The 12,774-nt window shown below is 49.8% G+C and overlaps 2 protein-coding genes and 1 long non-coding RNA gene across 4 annotated transcripts in view; all 3 read left to right on the top strand.

The window, feature by feature from the left end:
* map3k10 (mitogen-activated protein kinase kinase kinase 10) overlaps positions 1-12,774 on the top strand; it is a 268,683-nt gene that overhangs the window by 80,903 nt on the left and 175,006 nt on the right. The window lies entirely within an intron of this gene.
* The window catches only part of LOC140402312 (atypical kinase COQ8B, mitochondrial-like), a 35,713-nt gene that overhangs the window by 19,521 nt on the left and 3,418 nt on the right, over positions 1-12,774 (top strand). The window contains exon 14 of one of the 2 annotated variants that reach the window (XM_072490001.1): positions 2,786-3,445. The exons of the other annotated variant lie outside the window; for it this stretch is intronic. Coding sequence (XP_072346102.1) covers positions 2,786-3,094 — 309 coding nt within the window. The 3' untranslated portion in view covers positions 3,095-3,445. Of the gene's footprint in view, positions 1-2,785; positions 3,446-12,774 lie in introns of those variants that run through there. 2 annotated transcript variants of the gene reach the window in all.
* LOC140402313 (uncharacterized) lies at positions 9,694-11,781 on the top strand. Its single transcript, XR_011938121.1, has 2 exons — positions 9,694-9,909; positions 11,136-11,781. It is a non-coding gene; the product is annotated as an uncharacterized lncRNA (long non-coding RNA).

The following is a 12,774-nucleotide window of genomic DNA, read 5'->3' as shown; positions in this document are numbered from 1 at the left end:
TGGGAATAAAAGATTTGGGCACTCTAAATTAACAAAAAAGAATTGAAATGAAAGGGGAGCTAATCAGGGCCCAGGAGTAGGTGAATGGTCTTTTAAATTATTATCACGTTGCTGAGGGTCAGTCAGATTTCCCCTGCTGCTTCTCCCCAGGGGTACGCAGTTCCCCCAAGTGGAAACCATACGTTTCTGACTGGGGAGGGGGGAAGAATTGACCCTGAAATTGGGGGGCGGCTTCAGGCAGTGGTTGTGGCCTGGCGAGTGCCTGAACAGGCTTTGAAGGCCTCCGGCTGTTAGTGCCAATCTCGAATCGGATCCTGTCTTTTTTTTTTTACTTTAAATTGTGCAGCTCAAGGGCGGCATAGGACCCGGGTTCGAATCCCGGCCCCGGGTCAGTGTCCATGTGGAGTTTGCACATTCTCCCGGTGTATGCGTGGGTCCCATCCCCACAACCCCCAGATGTGTGCGCGTGGGTTTCCTCCGGGTGCTCCGGTTTCCTCCCACAGTCCAAAGATGTGCAGGTTAGGTGGATTGGCCATGATAAATTGCCCTTAGTGGCCAAAACTGCCCTTAGTGTTGGGTGGAGCTACTGGGTTATGGGGATAGGGTAGAGGTGTGGGTAGGATTGCTCTTTCCAAGAGCCAGTACAGACTTAATGGGCCGAATGGCCGCCTCCTGCACTGTAAATTCTGTAAAAGATGGATTGGCCACGCTAAATTGCCCCTTAATTGGGAAAAAAATCGGGGACTCTAAATTTATTTTTAAAAATTGTGCAGTCCATTTGAAAGGTCGATTGTACAGAAATGCACCCACATGTCGCTGGACTAGTAACCCAGAGACCCAGAGTAAAGCTCTGTGGGGTGGGGGGGGGGGGGGGGAGCAGGTTCGCATCCCACCACGGCACATAGTGAAATTTGAATTGAATAAAAGAAAAATCTGGAATCCGAAGTCTTACCGATGACCACAAAACCAGTGTCGATTGTCCTAAAAACCCCATCTGGTTCACTAATGCCCCCTTTAGGGAAGGAAATCTGCCGTCCTTACCCGGTCTGGCCTACACGTGACTCCCGACCCACAGCGATGCGATTGATTCTTAAATGCCTCCTCAAGGGCGATCGGGGTTGGGCAGTTAATGCGGGCCCAGCCCAGCGATGCCATCCCCTGAAATAATTAAAATAGAATGAGGGGGAAATTAAATCGCAGCCTTACAGCGCGAGGCCATTCGCGCCATCGTAACTATTTTTGAAAGACCTATTCAATTGGTCCCACTCTTTCCCCAGAGCCCTGCAAATATTTTTCCATTCAAAATGTATCTATTTCTCTTTTGAAAGTTTTATGGTTGAATTTGCTTCCAACGCCCTTTCAGGAAGCACATTCCAGATCATAAACCGCTGCTTTAGAAAAGAATCTTGTCACCCTACTTTATCTCGAATCTGTGGCCTCTGCTTCTCAACTCTCCTGCCGGTGTAAACCGTCCCTCCCAAATGGCCCCGTCAAAACTCTTCATCATTTGGAACACTCCCTCTCTAATCTCCCCTTAGCCGTCTACCTTCTCTGCCTTAAGCAAAACAGTCCCAGCTTCTGCAGCCTCTGTACGTAACTGAAGCCCCTCATTGCTGATACCCTCCTGGTATATTCTCCTTTGCTCTCCAACTTTGGGCTCTCTTTATTGTATCATTACGAGAGAGGCTCCTGCTGGACACGGGGGCCGTACTCTGGGCCAGCAGGATGCCCAGAAGAGTTGTTGAGGGGAATGAAAGGGATCTTCGCACGAGAAAATAAGCCACATTTATGAATGGAGCTACAGCAAAGAAGGAGATTCCCGCTTGAGGTGGAAGGCGAGACCAAGGTGGACACTAACATCCACAGCGCCTTTAACGTAGTGCAGCCCCTCGAGGCTCAGCAGAAGAGCACAATCAGACAAAATTTAACTCAAAACTACGTAAGGAAATGCCACAAACTTGGTGAAAGAGCTCGGATTTAAGGAATATCTTGAAGAAGGAAAGCGAGGTAGAGACGCTGGAAAGTTTAGGGAGGGAATTCCAGAGCTAAGGGGCCCCAGGCAGCTAAAGGCATGCCTGCCAGCGGTGGGGCGATTAAAATCAGGGAGGATCAAGAGGCTGGAATTAAGAGGTACCTGGATATTTCTGAGGGTTGCAGGCCTGGAGAAAGTTGTGGAGGTAGGAAGAGCTGAGGCCATGGAGCGATTTGAAAACAAGAATGAGAATTCTCAAAGCGTGGCGTTTGATTGGGCCCCAATGTAGGTGGGTGAGCACCAGGAATGATGGACAATGTTTCTCCTCACTTCTGTTGCTTGTGCCAGGCTGATCGCTGGCACCTGCGCTGTCCCTTTCAGATTGACAGGCAGCCCCATATCTTCCAGTGCCACGGTCTTTACAACAGCTTCCCGATTTCGCGCCCACGCAGCTTAGAGGAACGTTCGTGACGGGTGAACAGACTTGGTGCGCGTTGGGGTGCGGGCAGCAGAGGTTTGGATGAGCTCGAGTTTAGAGGGTGGACGATAGGCCAGCCAGGAGCGTGTTGCAATCGTCGAGTCTGGAGGTATTGGCGAGTCTGTCAGAGGATGAGCTGAGATGGGGAGGTACACGGCCTTGCTGATGGGGGTGGGATCTGAAGACAGAAATGTCACTCGAGGATTGGGATGCCTCTATCGAAGGCGTGGGGAGGAGGGGAGGGGTACAGCGATGTCATTAATTGTACTACCAAGAGGCAGAGGTCCCTGTGGCCCTGACAATTTGACGGAGCCAGTTTGCTGTGCTGTTTGCAGGTGTTTGAGGATGCTCACATCGATGCGGTCATGACCCTCGGGGAAGCGTTTGCTCAGCCACAATCCTTTGACTTTGGAAGCCAGGCCACCACCCGGCGGATCCACAGCCTGATTCCAGTGATGCTGAAACACCGACTGACCCCTCCCCCCGAGGAATCCTACTCCCTCCATCGCAAAATGGCCGGTTCCTTCCTCATCTGCTCCCGACTGCAAGCCTTCATTCCCTGCAAGGAGATGTTCGACCAGGTCTACGCCAGATACTTCAACCTGGAGGATCAGGAACTGGTTAAAATGCAGCAGTGCGAGTAGACACAGTCACACGGCCTCGTGTTCAGCCAGGGCTCTGAGCAAACTCACCTGAGACTTTGGTTTTGTGTCATTTTTTAGCTAGGTGGAGTACTGCTGCAAATGGAATTTGAGCAAACTGACTTGCCTTTCTTTGACTCTTACTGAATATGATCAAACACTCCAGGTATAGAACACCACGGCACCATTTGCAAGCTCATTTAAGCTCACTGGGGGAGAGGGTGCTGGGGTTTTTGGATGCTGAACAGTCTGAAGCAGCAAGATCAGGTGATTGGGTGTCGGTGTGAGAGCATTTTAATTTTTTTTATAAAGTGCATAATGAATACTTATTAAATGTCAATCTTTCGACCTGTATTTTGGATCATTTGTGGCCTGAGAAATTTGCATTTGTATAGCGCCTCGGGACCTTCCAAAACGCCTTGCCGACAATCAAGCCCGTGTTTCTTTTTTTCTTTTTAATTTAGAGTACCCAATTGTTATTTTCCAATGTAAGGGGCAATTTAGCGTGGCCAATCCACCTAGCCTGCATATCCTTCAGTTGTGGGGGCAAAATCCACACAAACGGGGGGGGAATGTGCAAACTCCACACTGACCGTGACCCAGAGCCGGGATTCGAACCCGGGTCCTCCGCACCGTAGGCAGCAATGCTAACCCACTGTGCCACCGTGCTGCCCTCTTGTTTCTTTTTTAAAAGTTTGCTCATCGTTGTAACATAGGAAACACGGCTGCCGATTTGTGCAGAGCAAGGTTCCAGAAACCATGCCTGCTCCTCTTTGAATAAACAGCTGGATTATTCACATGGGGCCTGGGGTAAATGTTTCACCTGAAGAAAATGAGAAATGAAAATCGCTTACTGTCACAAGTAGGCTTCAAAATGAAGTTACTGTGAAAAGCCCCTAGTCGCCACATTCCGGCGCCTGTTCGGAGAGGCTGGTACGGGAATTGAACCGTGCTGCTGGCCTGCGTTGGTCTGCTTTCAAAGCCAGTGATTTAGCCCTGTGCTAAACCAGCCCCTGTAATGGAACTGAACCTCCCACGGTGCAGCGGCCCTTCATTACAAGCCTTACCCCGGAGAGCTGTGCCTGCTCGATCATTGATCAAGTCTGAGGTTGATTAGATTTTTGAATACGAAGGGAATCGAGGGTTATAGGGGTAGTGGGGAAAGTGGATTAATGGGAGAGGAACTGCCATGTTCGGACAGAGCTGGCTCGAAGGGCCGTGGCCTCCTCCATCTCCTTTGCCAAAATGTACAAGGCACGCTCAGTAAGTTTGCAGATGGCACTAAAATAGGTGGTATTGTAGACAGTGAGGAAGGTGATCAAAAATTGCAGCAAGATCTTGGATCAGCCGGGAAAGTGGGCCAAGAAATGGCAAATGGAGTTCAATACAGGTAAGTGTCAAGTTTTGCATTTTGGAAAGTCAAATCAAGGTAGGACTTCCACAGTGAATGGTAGGACCTTGAGGCGTATCGTGGAACAGAGGGACATTGGAGTTGAGGTGCACAGTTTTCTAAAGGTGGAGTCGCAGGTAGATAGGGCAGTGAAAGAAGGCTTTTGGCCTGCTGGCCTTCATCAGTCAGAGTATAGAAGTTGGGAAGTTATGTTGCAGTTGTACAGGACGTTGGTGAGTTTGCACCTGGAGTATTGTGTTCAGTTTTGGTCGCGTTGCTATAGGAAAGATGTTATTAAACTGGAGAGGGTGCAGAAGAGATTTACAAGGATGTTGCCAGGACTCGAGGGACTGAGTTACAGGGAGAGATTGGACAGGCTGGGACTTTTTTCTTTGGAGCGTGGGAGACTGAGGGGTGATCTTACCGAAGTGTATGAAATCATGAGAGGCATGGATAGGGTGAATACACTCAGTCTTTTTCCCAGGTTGGGGAATCGGGAACTAGAGGGCACAGGTTCAAGTTAAGGGGGGAAAGAATTAATGGGAACCCGAGGAGCAACTTTTTTCCACAGAGGGTGGGACGTGTGTGGAATGAGCTGCCGGAGGAATCGTTCGATGCAGGGACGTTGATGCATTTGGACAGATACATGGATAGGAAAGGTTTAGAGGGATATGGGGCAAATGCAGGCAGATGGGGTTAGCTTAGATGGGCTTTTTGGTCGGCATGGACCAGTTTGGGCCGAAGGACCTGTTTCCGTGCCGTAGATTCTGTGAATCTATGCCTTGCGATGTTGTAAGTCCTACGCTTGACAAAGTCCCACAGATAAAAAAAAAAAAAATGGATAAAGTTGGAAACACTCCAGGTCAAGCAAGCTCTTCTCTTTTCAAAAAAAAAGTTAAGGTTTCATAGATTGATAGAATTTACAGTGCAGAAGGAGGCCATTCGGCCCATCGAGTCTGCACCGGCTCTTGGAAAGAGCAACCTACCCAAGGTCAACACCTCCACCCTATCCCCATAACCCAGCAACCCCACCCAACACTATGGGCAATTTTGGACACTAAGGGCAACTTAGCATGGTCAATCCACCTAACCTGCACATCTTTGGACTGTGGGAGGAAACCGGAGCACCTGGAGGAAACCCACGCACACGGGGAGGATGTGCAGACTCCGCACGGACAGTGACCCAAGCCGGAATCGAACCTGGGACCCTGGAGCTGTGAAGCAATTGTGCTATCCACAATGCTACCGTGCTGCCCTAAGAATTTCTTAAAAAAAAAAAAAAAATTTAGAGTACCCAATTATTTTTTTCCAATTAAGGGGCAATTTAGTGTGGCCAGTCCACCTACCCTGCAGATCTTTAGGTTGTGGGGGCAAAACCCCCACAAACACGGGGAGAATGTGCAAACTCCACACAGACAGTGACTCAGAGCCAGGATCGAACCTGGGACCTCGGCGCCATGAGGCAGCAGCACTAACTACTGCACCACCATGCTGCCCCAAGGCTTCAAGAATTAACATTTCTCGATAACCAGTTAACTTGAGTATTATCGAGATAAGAAAGATGTTGTTGATGCTTTTCGCCTTGCACCCATCTGGACAGATGCAAGAATATCAAATTTCAAAGGGAGCAACAACTTATGCTGTATGATAAAGGATGCTGATTGGTTGGCAGGTCCACACTGGTTGAGGAGTTGCCATGGTGAATGCACCAGGGACATATTGTCCAGCATGCTTTTGTTGAAATTAAAAAAGGCGCAATGCCTGAACATGTTCCTTTTACTTGCAGAGGACAGGTCCCTGCATGTGAATATATAGCAAGTGTATATGAATATTCCAACGAGTGTAAGTAAGTCACAAAACCAGTCTAATCTTAAACTGGTTGCTAGCATCACACTTTTTTTATTAAAAATTTTTTTTTTTTAATGACTTTTTCTGAGTTAGGTTCGATTCCCCGCTGGGTCACTGTCTGTGCGGAGTCTGCACGTTCTCCCTGTGTCTGCGTGGGTTTCCTCCCACAGTTCAGAAGGGTCTGGTTGGGCTAGGTTAAGAGAAACTGTTTCCACTGGCAAGGTGGGTCAGTAACCTCCGGATGCAGATTTGAGGTGATTGGCAGAGGAACCAGAGGGGGAGGTGAGAATTTTTTTGAATACGGTGAGATATGATCTGGAATACGTTGCCTGGGGCGACAGGGTGGCCCAGTGGTTAGCACTGCTGCCTCACGGCGCTGAGGATCCGGGTTCGATCCCAGCCCTGGGTCACTGTCTATGTGGGGTTTGCAGATTCTCTCCGTGTCTTCGTGGGTCTCACCCCCCCACAACTCAAAGATGTGCAGAGTAGGTGGATTGGCCATGCTAAATTGCCTCGTAATTGGGAAAAAAAATAATTAGGTGTAATTAAAAAATGGAATACATTGCCTGACAGGACAGTGGAAACATTTATAAAAATTACTTTATCAGAGTTACAAAGCAAGAGCTCAGAGTGTGGACAGGGACAAACTCCTAATCCAGCTCCTTGCCTGCTCCAAAAACAATTCAAATTGAATCCAGTTCATGGTCCCCACAAGAGAGCCATACCAGATCCAGGTATTACACATGATCTCACGCTCATCTTAACATCCAAGATGAATTGCGGGAACTCGCCATGTTTCCTGAGAGAGCACCTTCCAAACCCACGACTGCTACCAGCAGATACATGGGAAAACCCATAACCTCTAACTTCCCTCCAGGAAGGGCGGCACGGTGGCACAGTGGGTTAGCACTGCTGCCTCACGGCGCCGAGGTCCCAGGTTCGATCCCGGCTCTGGGTCGCTGTCCGTGTGGAGTTTGCACATTCTCCCCGTGTTTGAGTGGGTTCTCCCCCCCCCCCCCCCCCACCCCACAACCCAACCCAAAAAGTAGTGCAGGCGAGGTGGATTGACCGCGCTAAATTGCCCCTTAATTGGAAAAAATTAATTGGCTACTCCAAATTTGAAATAAAAAACTTCCCTCCGAGCCACTCACCATCCCGACTTGGAAATACGTCGGCCGTTCCTTCACTGTCTCTGGACTAAAATCCTGGAACTCCCTCCCTAACAGCACTGTGGGTGTACCTACACCACAGTGGCACTTCAAGAAAGCGGCTCACTACCTCCTCTTCCAGGGCAATAAGGGATGGGCAATAAATGCTGGCTTGTCCAGGACGCTACACAGGAACCTTATCTGATTTATTTTGACTTCGAGCCACTTAAGGCGATATTGAGACAGGTGACCACCAGCTTGGGTGAAGAGATACGATCGAAGGAGCTTCTTGAAGGAGGAAAGAGTGTTGGGGAGGCTCTTCCAGAGCGTTGTTCTCAGTCAGGCGGACTGAGACATATTGGGGTCAGAATTGACCGAATAGGAACATAGGAGCAGCAGTTGTAGGCAATTCAGGTTTGTGCCCGCTGCACAGTGCAGAGTTCTTGAAGGGTTGTAGGGCTAGAGGAGGTTACAGCAATAGGAAGGGATGAGGCTGTGGGAGGGATTTGTATCTGAGGACAAGGTGCCAGTGTAGATTAGCGAGCAGTGTGGTGAGGGCGCGCGGAGCAGTGTGGTGAGGGCGCGTGGCACGATGTTCTTGAGTGTAATGGGTGGCTGCAAAATCATTGCCTCTCGTGGAGCCTGAGTTTCAAGGATGCGGTGGGGCAGGCATCTGTTTCCAGCGCAAATACATTTCGAAATGCAGCAATCAGTGTCTGGCGGCTTGGTCACCACGTCCATTTGCTCCTGAGTGGAGCATGAACAGAACGATTTGAGTCATTTAAAAACATTTAGCTCCACATCTGAATGCTCTGCTAGCATCACCTCGTCTGCTGTCGGTTCCCAGCTTGACATCATTTTCATATGTTCCATGTGTGCCAGGTTAATGAGATAAATTGATTGAGTGATTCCGGGTTTGATATGAGTGCTGCTCCCTTGCAGAGAGAGAGAGAGAGCAGTCAGTGTTAGCAGTTGGTCCTCGCTCCTGGGGCTAACTTTGCTGCCTGGGCGATGTGCATTTTAACCGTGTGCATTTCATGTGCAAGGACTTGTTCTGGAAGGCACCAATTTGCGAAAGTGTAAATAGTTATGATAACATAGACACCCTTTTTATTCTGGTGTACGTTGCATTTCGCGTCCAATTCTGAAGTTGTCTGGGATAAGATTCCACAGGATCCGTTTGGAAAGTGGACATTACGTGTGTGGACACTAATCCCAGAGGCACGAGAGCGAATCATGATCCCATTCTGGCCTTTCTACATTGCCAGCAGAAATCACCGAGTACAGATGGAGTCCCGAACAAGGGGGCATCACCTTGGAAATTAAAACCAGGACATTCAACACATCACATAAAAAGTGCTTGTTGGGTGAATTGGACATTCTGAATTCTCCTTCTGTGTACCCGAACAGGCGCCGGAATGTGGGACTAGGGGCTTTTCACAGTAACTTCATTGCAGTATCAATGTAAGCCTACTTGTGACAATAATAAAGATTACTATTAAATGGTAGTGGAAATCTAGAACTCTCCTTCAAAAAGCTGATCGGGCTGGGGGGGGGGGGGGTGCCAATTGAAAATTTTGAAACCGAGATTACCAGTTTAGTTTGTTAGGCAAGGGGATTAAGTGATGAGTTTGGAGTTATTAACCGTTTCACTGCCTGAACGAATGGTGGAGGCAGAAATCACATTTAAAAGTACCTGGGTCACATTCTGCCCGTGTTTGCGTGAGTCTCGCCCCCACAACCCAAAGGTGGGCAGGGTAGGTGGATTGGCCACGCTAAATTGCCCCTTAATTGGACAAAATGAATTGGGTTTATATGTAACAAAAACGTACTTGGGTATGCAGCTGAAGTGCCGTCACCTACAGGGCTGTAGACCAAGAGCCAGAAAGGGAGAATAGGCTGGGATGGGACGGCACAGACCCAATGGGCCGAATAGCCTCTTCTGTGCTATAAGTGCCTCCCGAGTTCCTTATTGGACTTGTTAGTGACTATTTTTATGGCCTCCAGTTTTATTGTTTGCTCTTGCGCGTTCATTCCGTAACACCAGCAGAGGGAGGTCATTAGTGGATGGTCTCGGGTTCTGCATAAGACGCTATGTCGAGATTGCCAGGATTGGGGAGTTTTCTTGTCCCTTTCTGGATTGAGGTGAAGGATGAGATACTGAAGTGCTGTTTGAATGAGGAAAGGAGAACCGGAGACTGGTGCAGACGGGGGACGTTTTAATCAACCTTTCAAAGATTAATTTAGACGTGTAAACCCTGGGCTTAATTCCCCTGATTGCCCTTGTCCCTGGCGCCAATCGCCCTGCCTGGACTCGGTCACCTGGAGTCCTGAACTGCACCAGCTTTGAAATGGACGAGTTGTTGAACGCCGGGTTCTTGAAAGGACCGGTTAGTTGTTAGAATTTTAACCAGTCGAGGATCAACGTGTCGGTAATTCCAACCAAGCCTGGTGTTGGCTTAGCTGGAAGAGGCTGTGGTTAGACCACGAGTGAGTAGGAAATTGACTTTGCATCCACTTCTAGGTGCTTTGGGATCTTGGGTCTGGGAGATGACTTGGAAAATGGCAGGTTGGAGCACGATTGTAAGCTGAGTCAGGGGCACAGCGAGCGGTAGTGACCTGGAACCCAGGGCGGGATTCTCCGAGCCCCACGCCGGGCCGGAGAATCGGCGCAACCGCGCCACGCCACCCCGACGCCGGCACGCGATTCTCCGAGGAGCGGACAATCTGCGCCGGCGCGTCGCGGGCTGCTGTCCGTGGCCGGGCCGGCGATTCTCCGGCCTTTTAATGGGCCGAGCGGCCACGCGGGAACGGCGGAGACCCGCTGGCGCCGTCCACACCTGCTCGCAGCCGGCGGGAACTCTGCGCGCAGGGTCGGGGGGGGTGGAGGGGGGCCTCCGATGGGGTCTGGCCCGCGATCGGGGCCCACCGATTGGCGGGCCGGCCTCTCCAGCCCTGACCCTATTTTGTTACGCAAGCGGCCCCTGAACCCCCGTGCCATGTTGCGGGTTGGCGCGGCGCCGGGAAGGGAGGCAGGAGCGGCGTGAACCGCTCGTGCGGGGGGCCAGAATCGGTAGTGCCCGCGCCCGTTTTGCGACGGCGTGGACACTGCCTCCATTTTGGAGAATCACGCCCCCAGTGTCTGCAATGGCGGTGGAAGCAGACACCATGAATTATTTCAAAAGGAAGTCTGGTGAGGCAGTTGGTTGAAATAAGTTTGCAGAGCTTTGGGGATGGAGCAGTGAATGGGACTGACTGGATTGCCCATGGACTCGATGGGCTGAATGACCTTCTGTGCCGTTATGATGCTATTGAATATGGATTGGGGAGTTTGATAGCCCCAGGGTGAGGGTAATCAGCCAGTGTTCTCACTCCTGCGTTTTATCCAGCGGTGCTGTAACAACACGTATACAGGTTGGGGGGGGGGTGTCAGGTAAGAATGAGATTGGACCCTGTTGTGATGCCACTGTGGCCAATAAGTCCACTGTCATTCACCATTGAGGCTCATGGATGAATCGACCTGGGCTATGAACTGGAGGGTGACTGGGACTTGGGAAACTGTGCCCCAAGAAAAACTTGTATTTGTGTGTTGTGTAACAATGCCTCAAAGCTGCCAGCTTCCAGTACGCCAAACATCAGGATATTCACACATGGAGAGTTCATAGAATTTACAGTGCAGAAGGAGGCCATTCGGCCCATCGAGTCTGCACCGGCCCTTGGAAAGAGCACCCCACGCCTCCACCCTCTCCCAGTAACCCCACCTAACTTTTTTTGGACACCAAGGTCAATTTATCACTGCCAATCCACCTAACCTGCACAATTTTGGACCGTGGGAGGAAACCGGAGCACCCGGAGGGAACCCACGCAGACACTGGGAGGACGTGCAGGCTTCGCACAGACAGTGACCCAAGGCCGGGAATCGAACCCAGGACTCTGGCGCTGTGAAGCAACAGTGCTAACCACTGCGCTACTGTGCCACTTTAAAACCAACATCTTTCCCCCTAACATCTCCTCTTGTGGCTCAATGTCCAATTCTCTCCCACTACACTCCCGTACAACATCTTGGGCTGGATTACTGTGTTAAAAGGCGCCATATAAATGCAAGTTGTTGCAGTTGCTATTCACTTTTTTTTGTAGTGTCGGAATAAGGAGCAACAGACACTAAAATAAAGCTAACAATGTATCTGGGAGGGAAATGTGAATGTAGGCGGCCTCACCATGTTAACAAGCTCTCTTGGTGTCTAGTAATTAATACCACACTGCGTCATGATGTTCTGAGTAAATAGGAAGCTCCGAAGAATGCACTGTGAAATCTCCTGTGAGTTTTTTTTGCCAATTGCTACAGATGTCAACAATTCGTTTACTGTTTCTGCCTCAAAAGGGTTTGGTTCTCTGACCTGTGCAACAGCGTGAGTTAAACTGCACAGCGATTGTGTATATTAGACACGCTTCCAGTAAATTACCCAGGAAGATGCACAGCCGGAGAGACATCACCACATCTATCCTCCCACTTGTCTTGTGGTGGTTTTAATTTGCTCCAGGGTGTGAGCTGACAGTGGGGCCTGTGCGTTGTTTCCCCATCTTCCCGCTTGTCTCCCCTCGCTCCCTGATCACCTGGGTACAAGGGTACAAGGCCCCAAGAGCTGATACCTTGCAGGAGCACCTGATGGGGGTCTCTGGAGCCTCCAAAGCGTTTGATAACCACTGAAATATTTTTTGGGTTTCTTCACGTCTGCTAGCTGTCATGGGGAAATGCAGCAGCCAAATTGTACACAGCAAGATCCCCACAGTGGTGACAGAGGGACCAGAGAGGCAGTCACCAAATAAAGCAATAAGAAATTCAGGGCAACTATAATAATAACGTCACATTAACACTGCAATTAAGTTACCATGAAAATCCCCTAGTCGCCACACTCGGGCGCCTGTACGCTGAGGGAGAATTCAGAATGTCCAATTCACCCAACAGGCACTTCTTTCAGGACTTAGAGGAAACCGGAGCACCCGGAGAAAATGCCTCCCCCTCTAAGCTACATGAGCTGTAGTCTGCAACCCGCCTCACAGGAGACGTGTCGGCCATGCACAGGAAGCGGCTGGCCCCTTTACAGTGAACGGCACTGCAGGAATCTTTTAAAAAATAAATAAGAGTATGCAATTTTTTTTTCCCCAATTATTTTAATTTTTAAAATTTAGAGTACCCAATTAATTTTTCCAATTAAGGGACAATTTAGCGTGACCAATCCACCTCCCCTGCACATCTTTGGGTTGTGGGAGTGAGACCCATGCAGACACGAGGAGAA

Source organism: Scyliorhinus torazame, chromosome 25 (assembly GCF_047496885.1).
Source record: "Scyliorhinus torazame isolate Kashiwa2021f chromosome 25, sScyTor2.1, whole genome shotgun sequence".
Lineage (NCBI taxonomy): Eukaryota > Metazoa > Chordata > Chondrichthyes > Carcharhiniformes > Scyliorhinidae > Scyliorhinus > Scyliorhinus torazame.
Note: the sequence above shows the minus strand (reverse complement) of the source record. Positions and strands in the feature narration are given on the sequence as shown.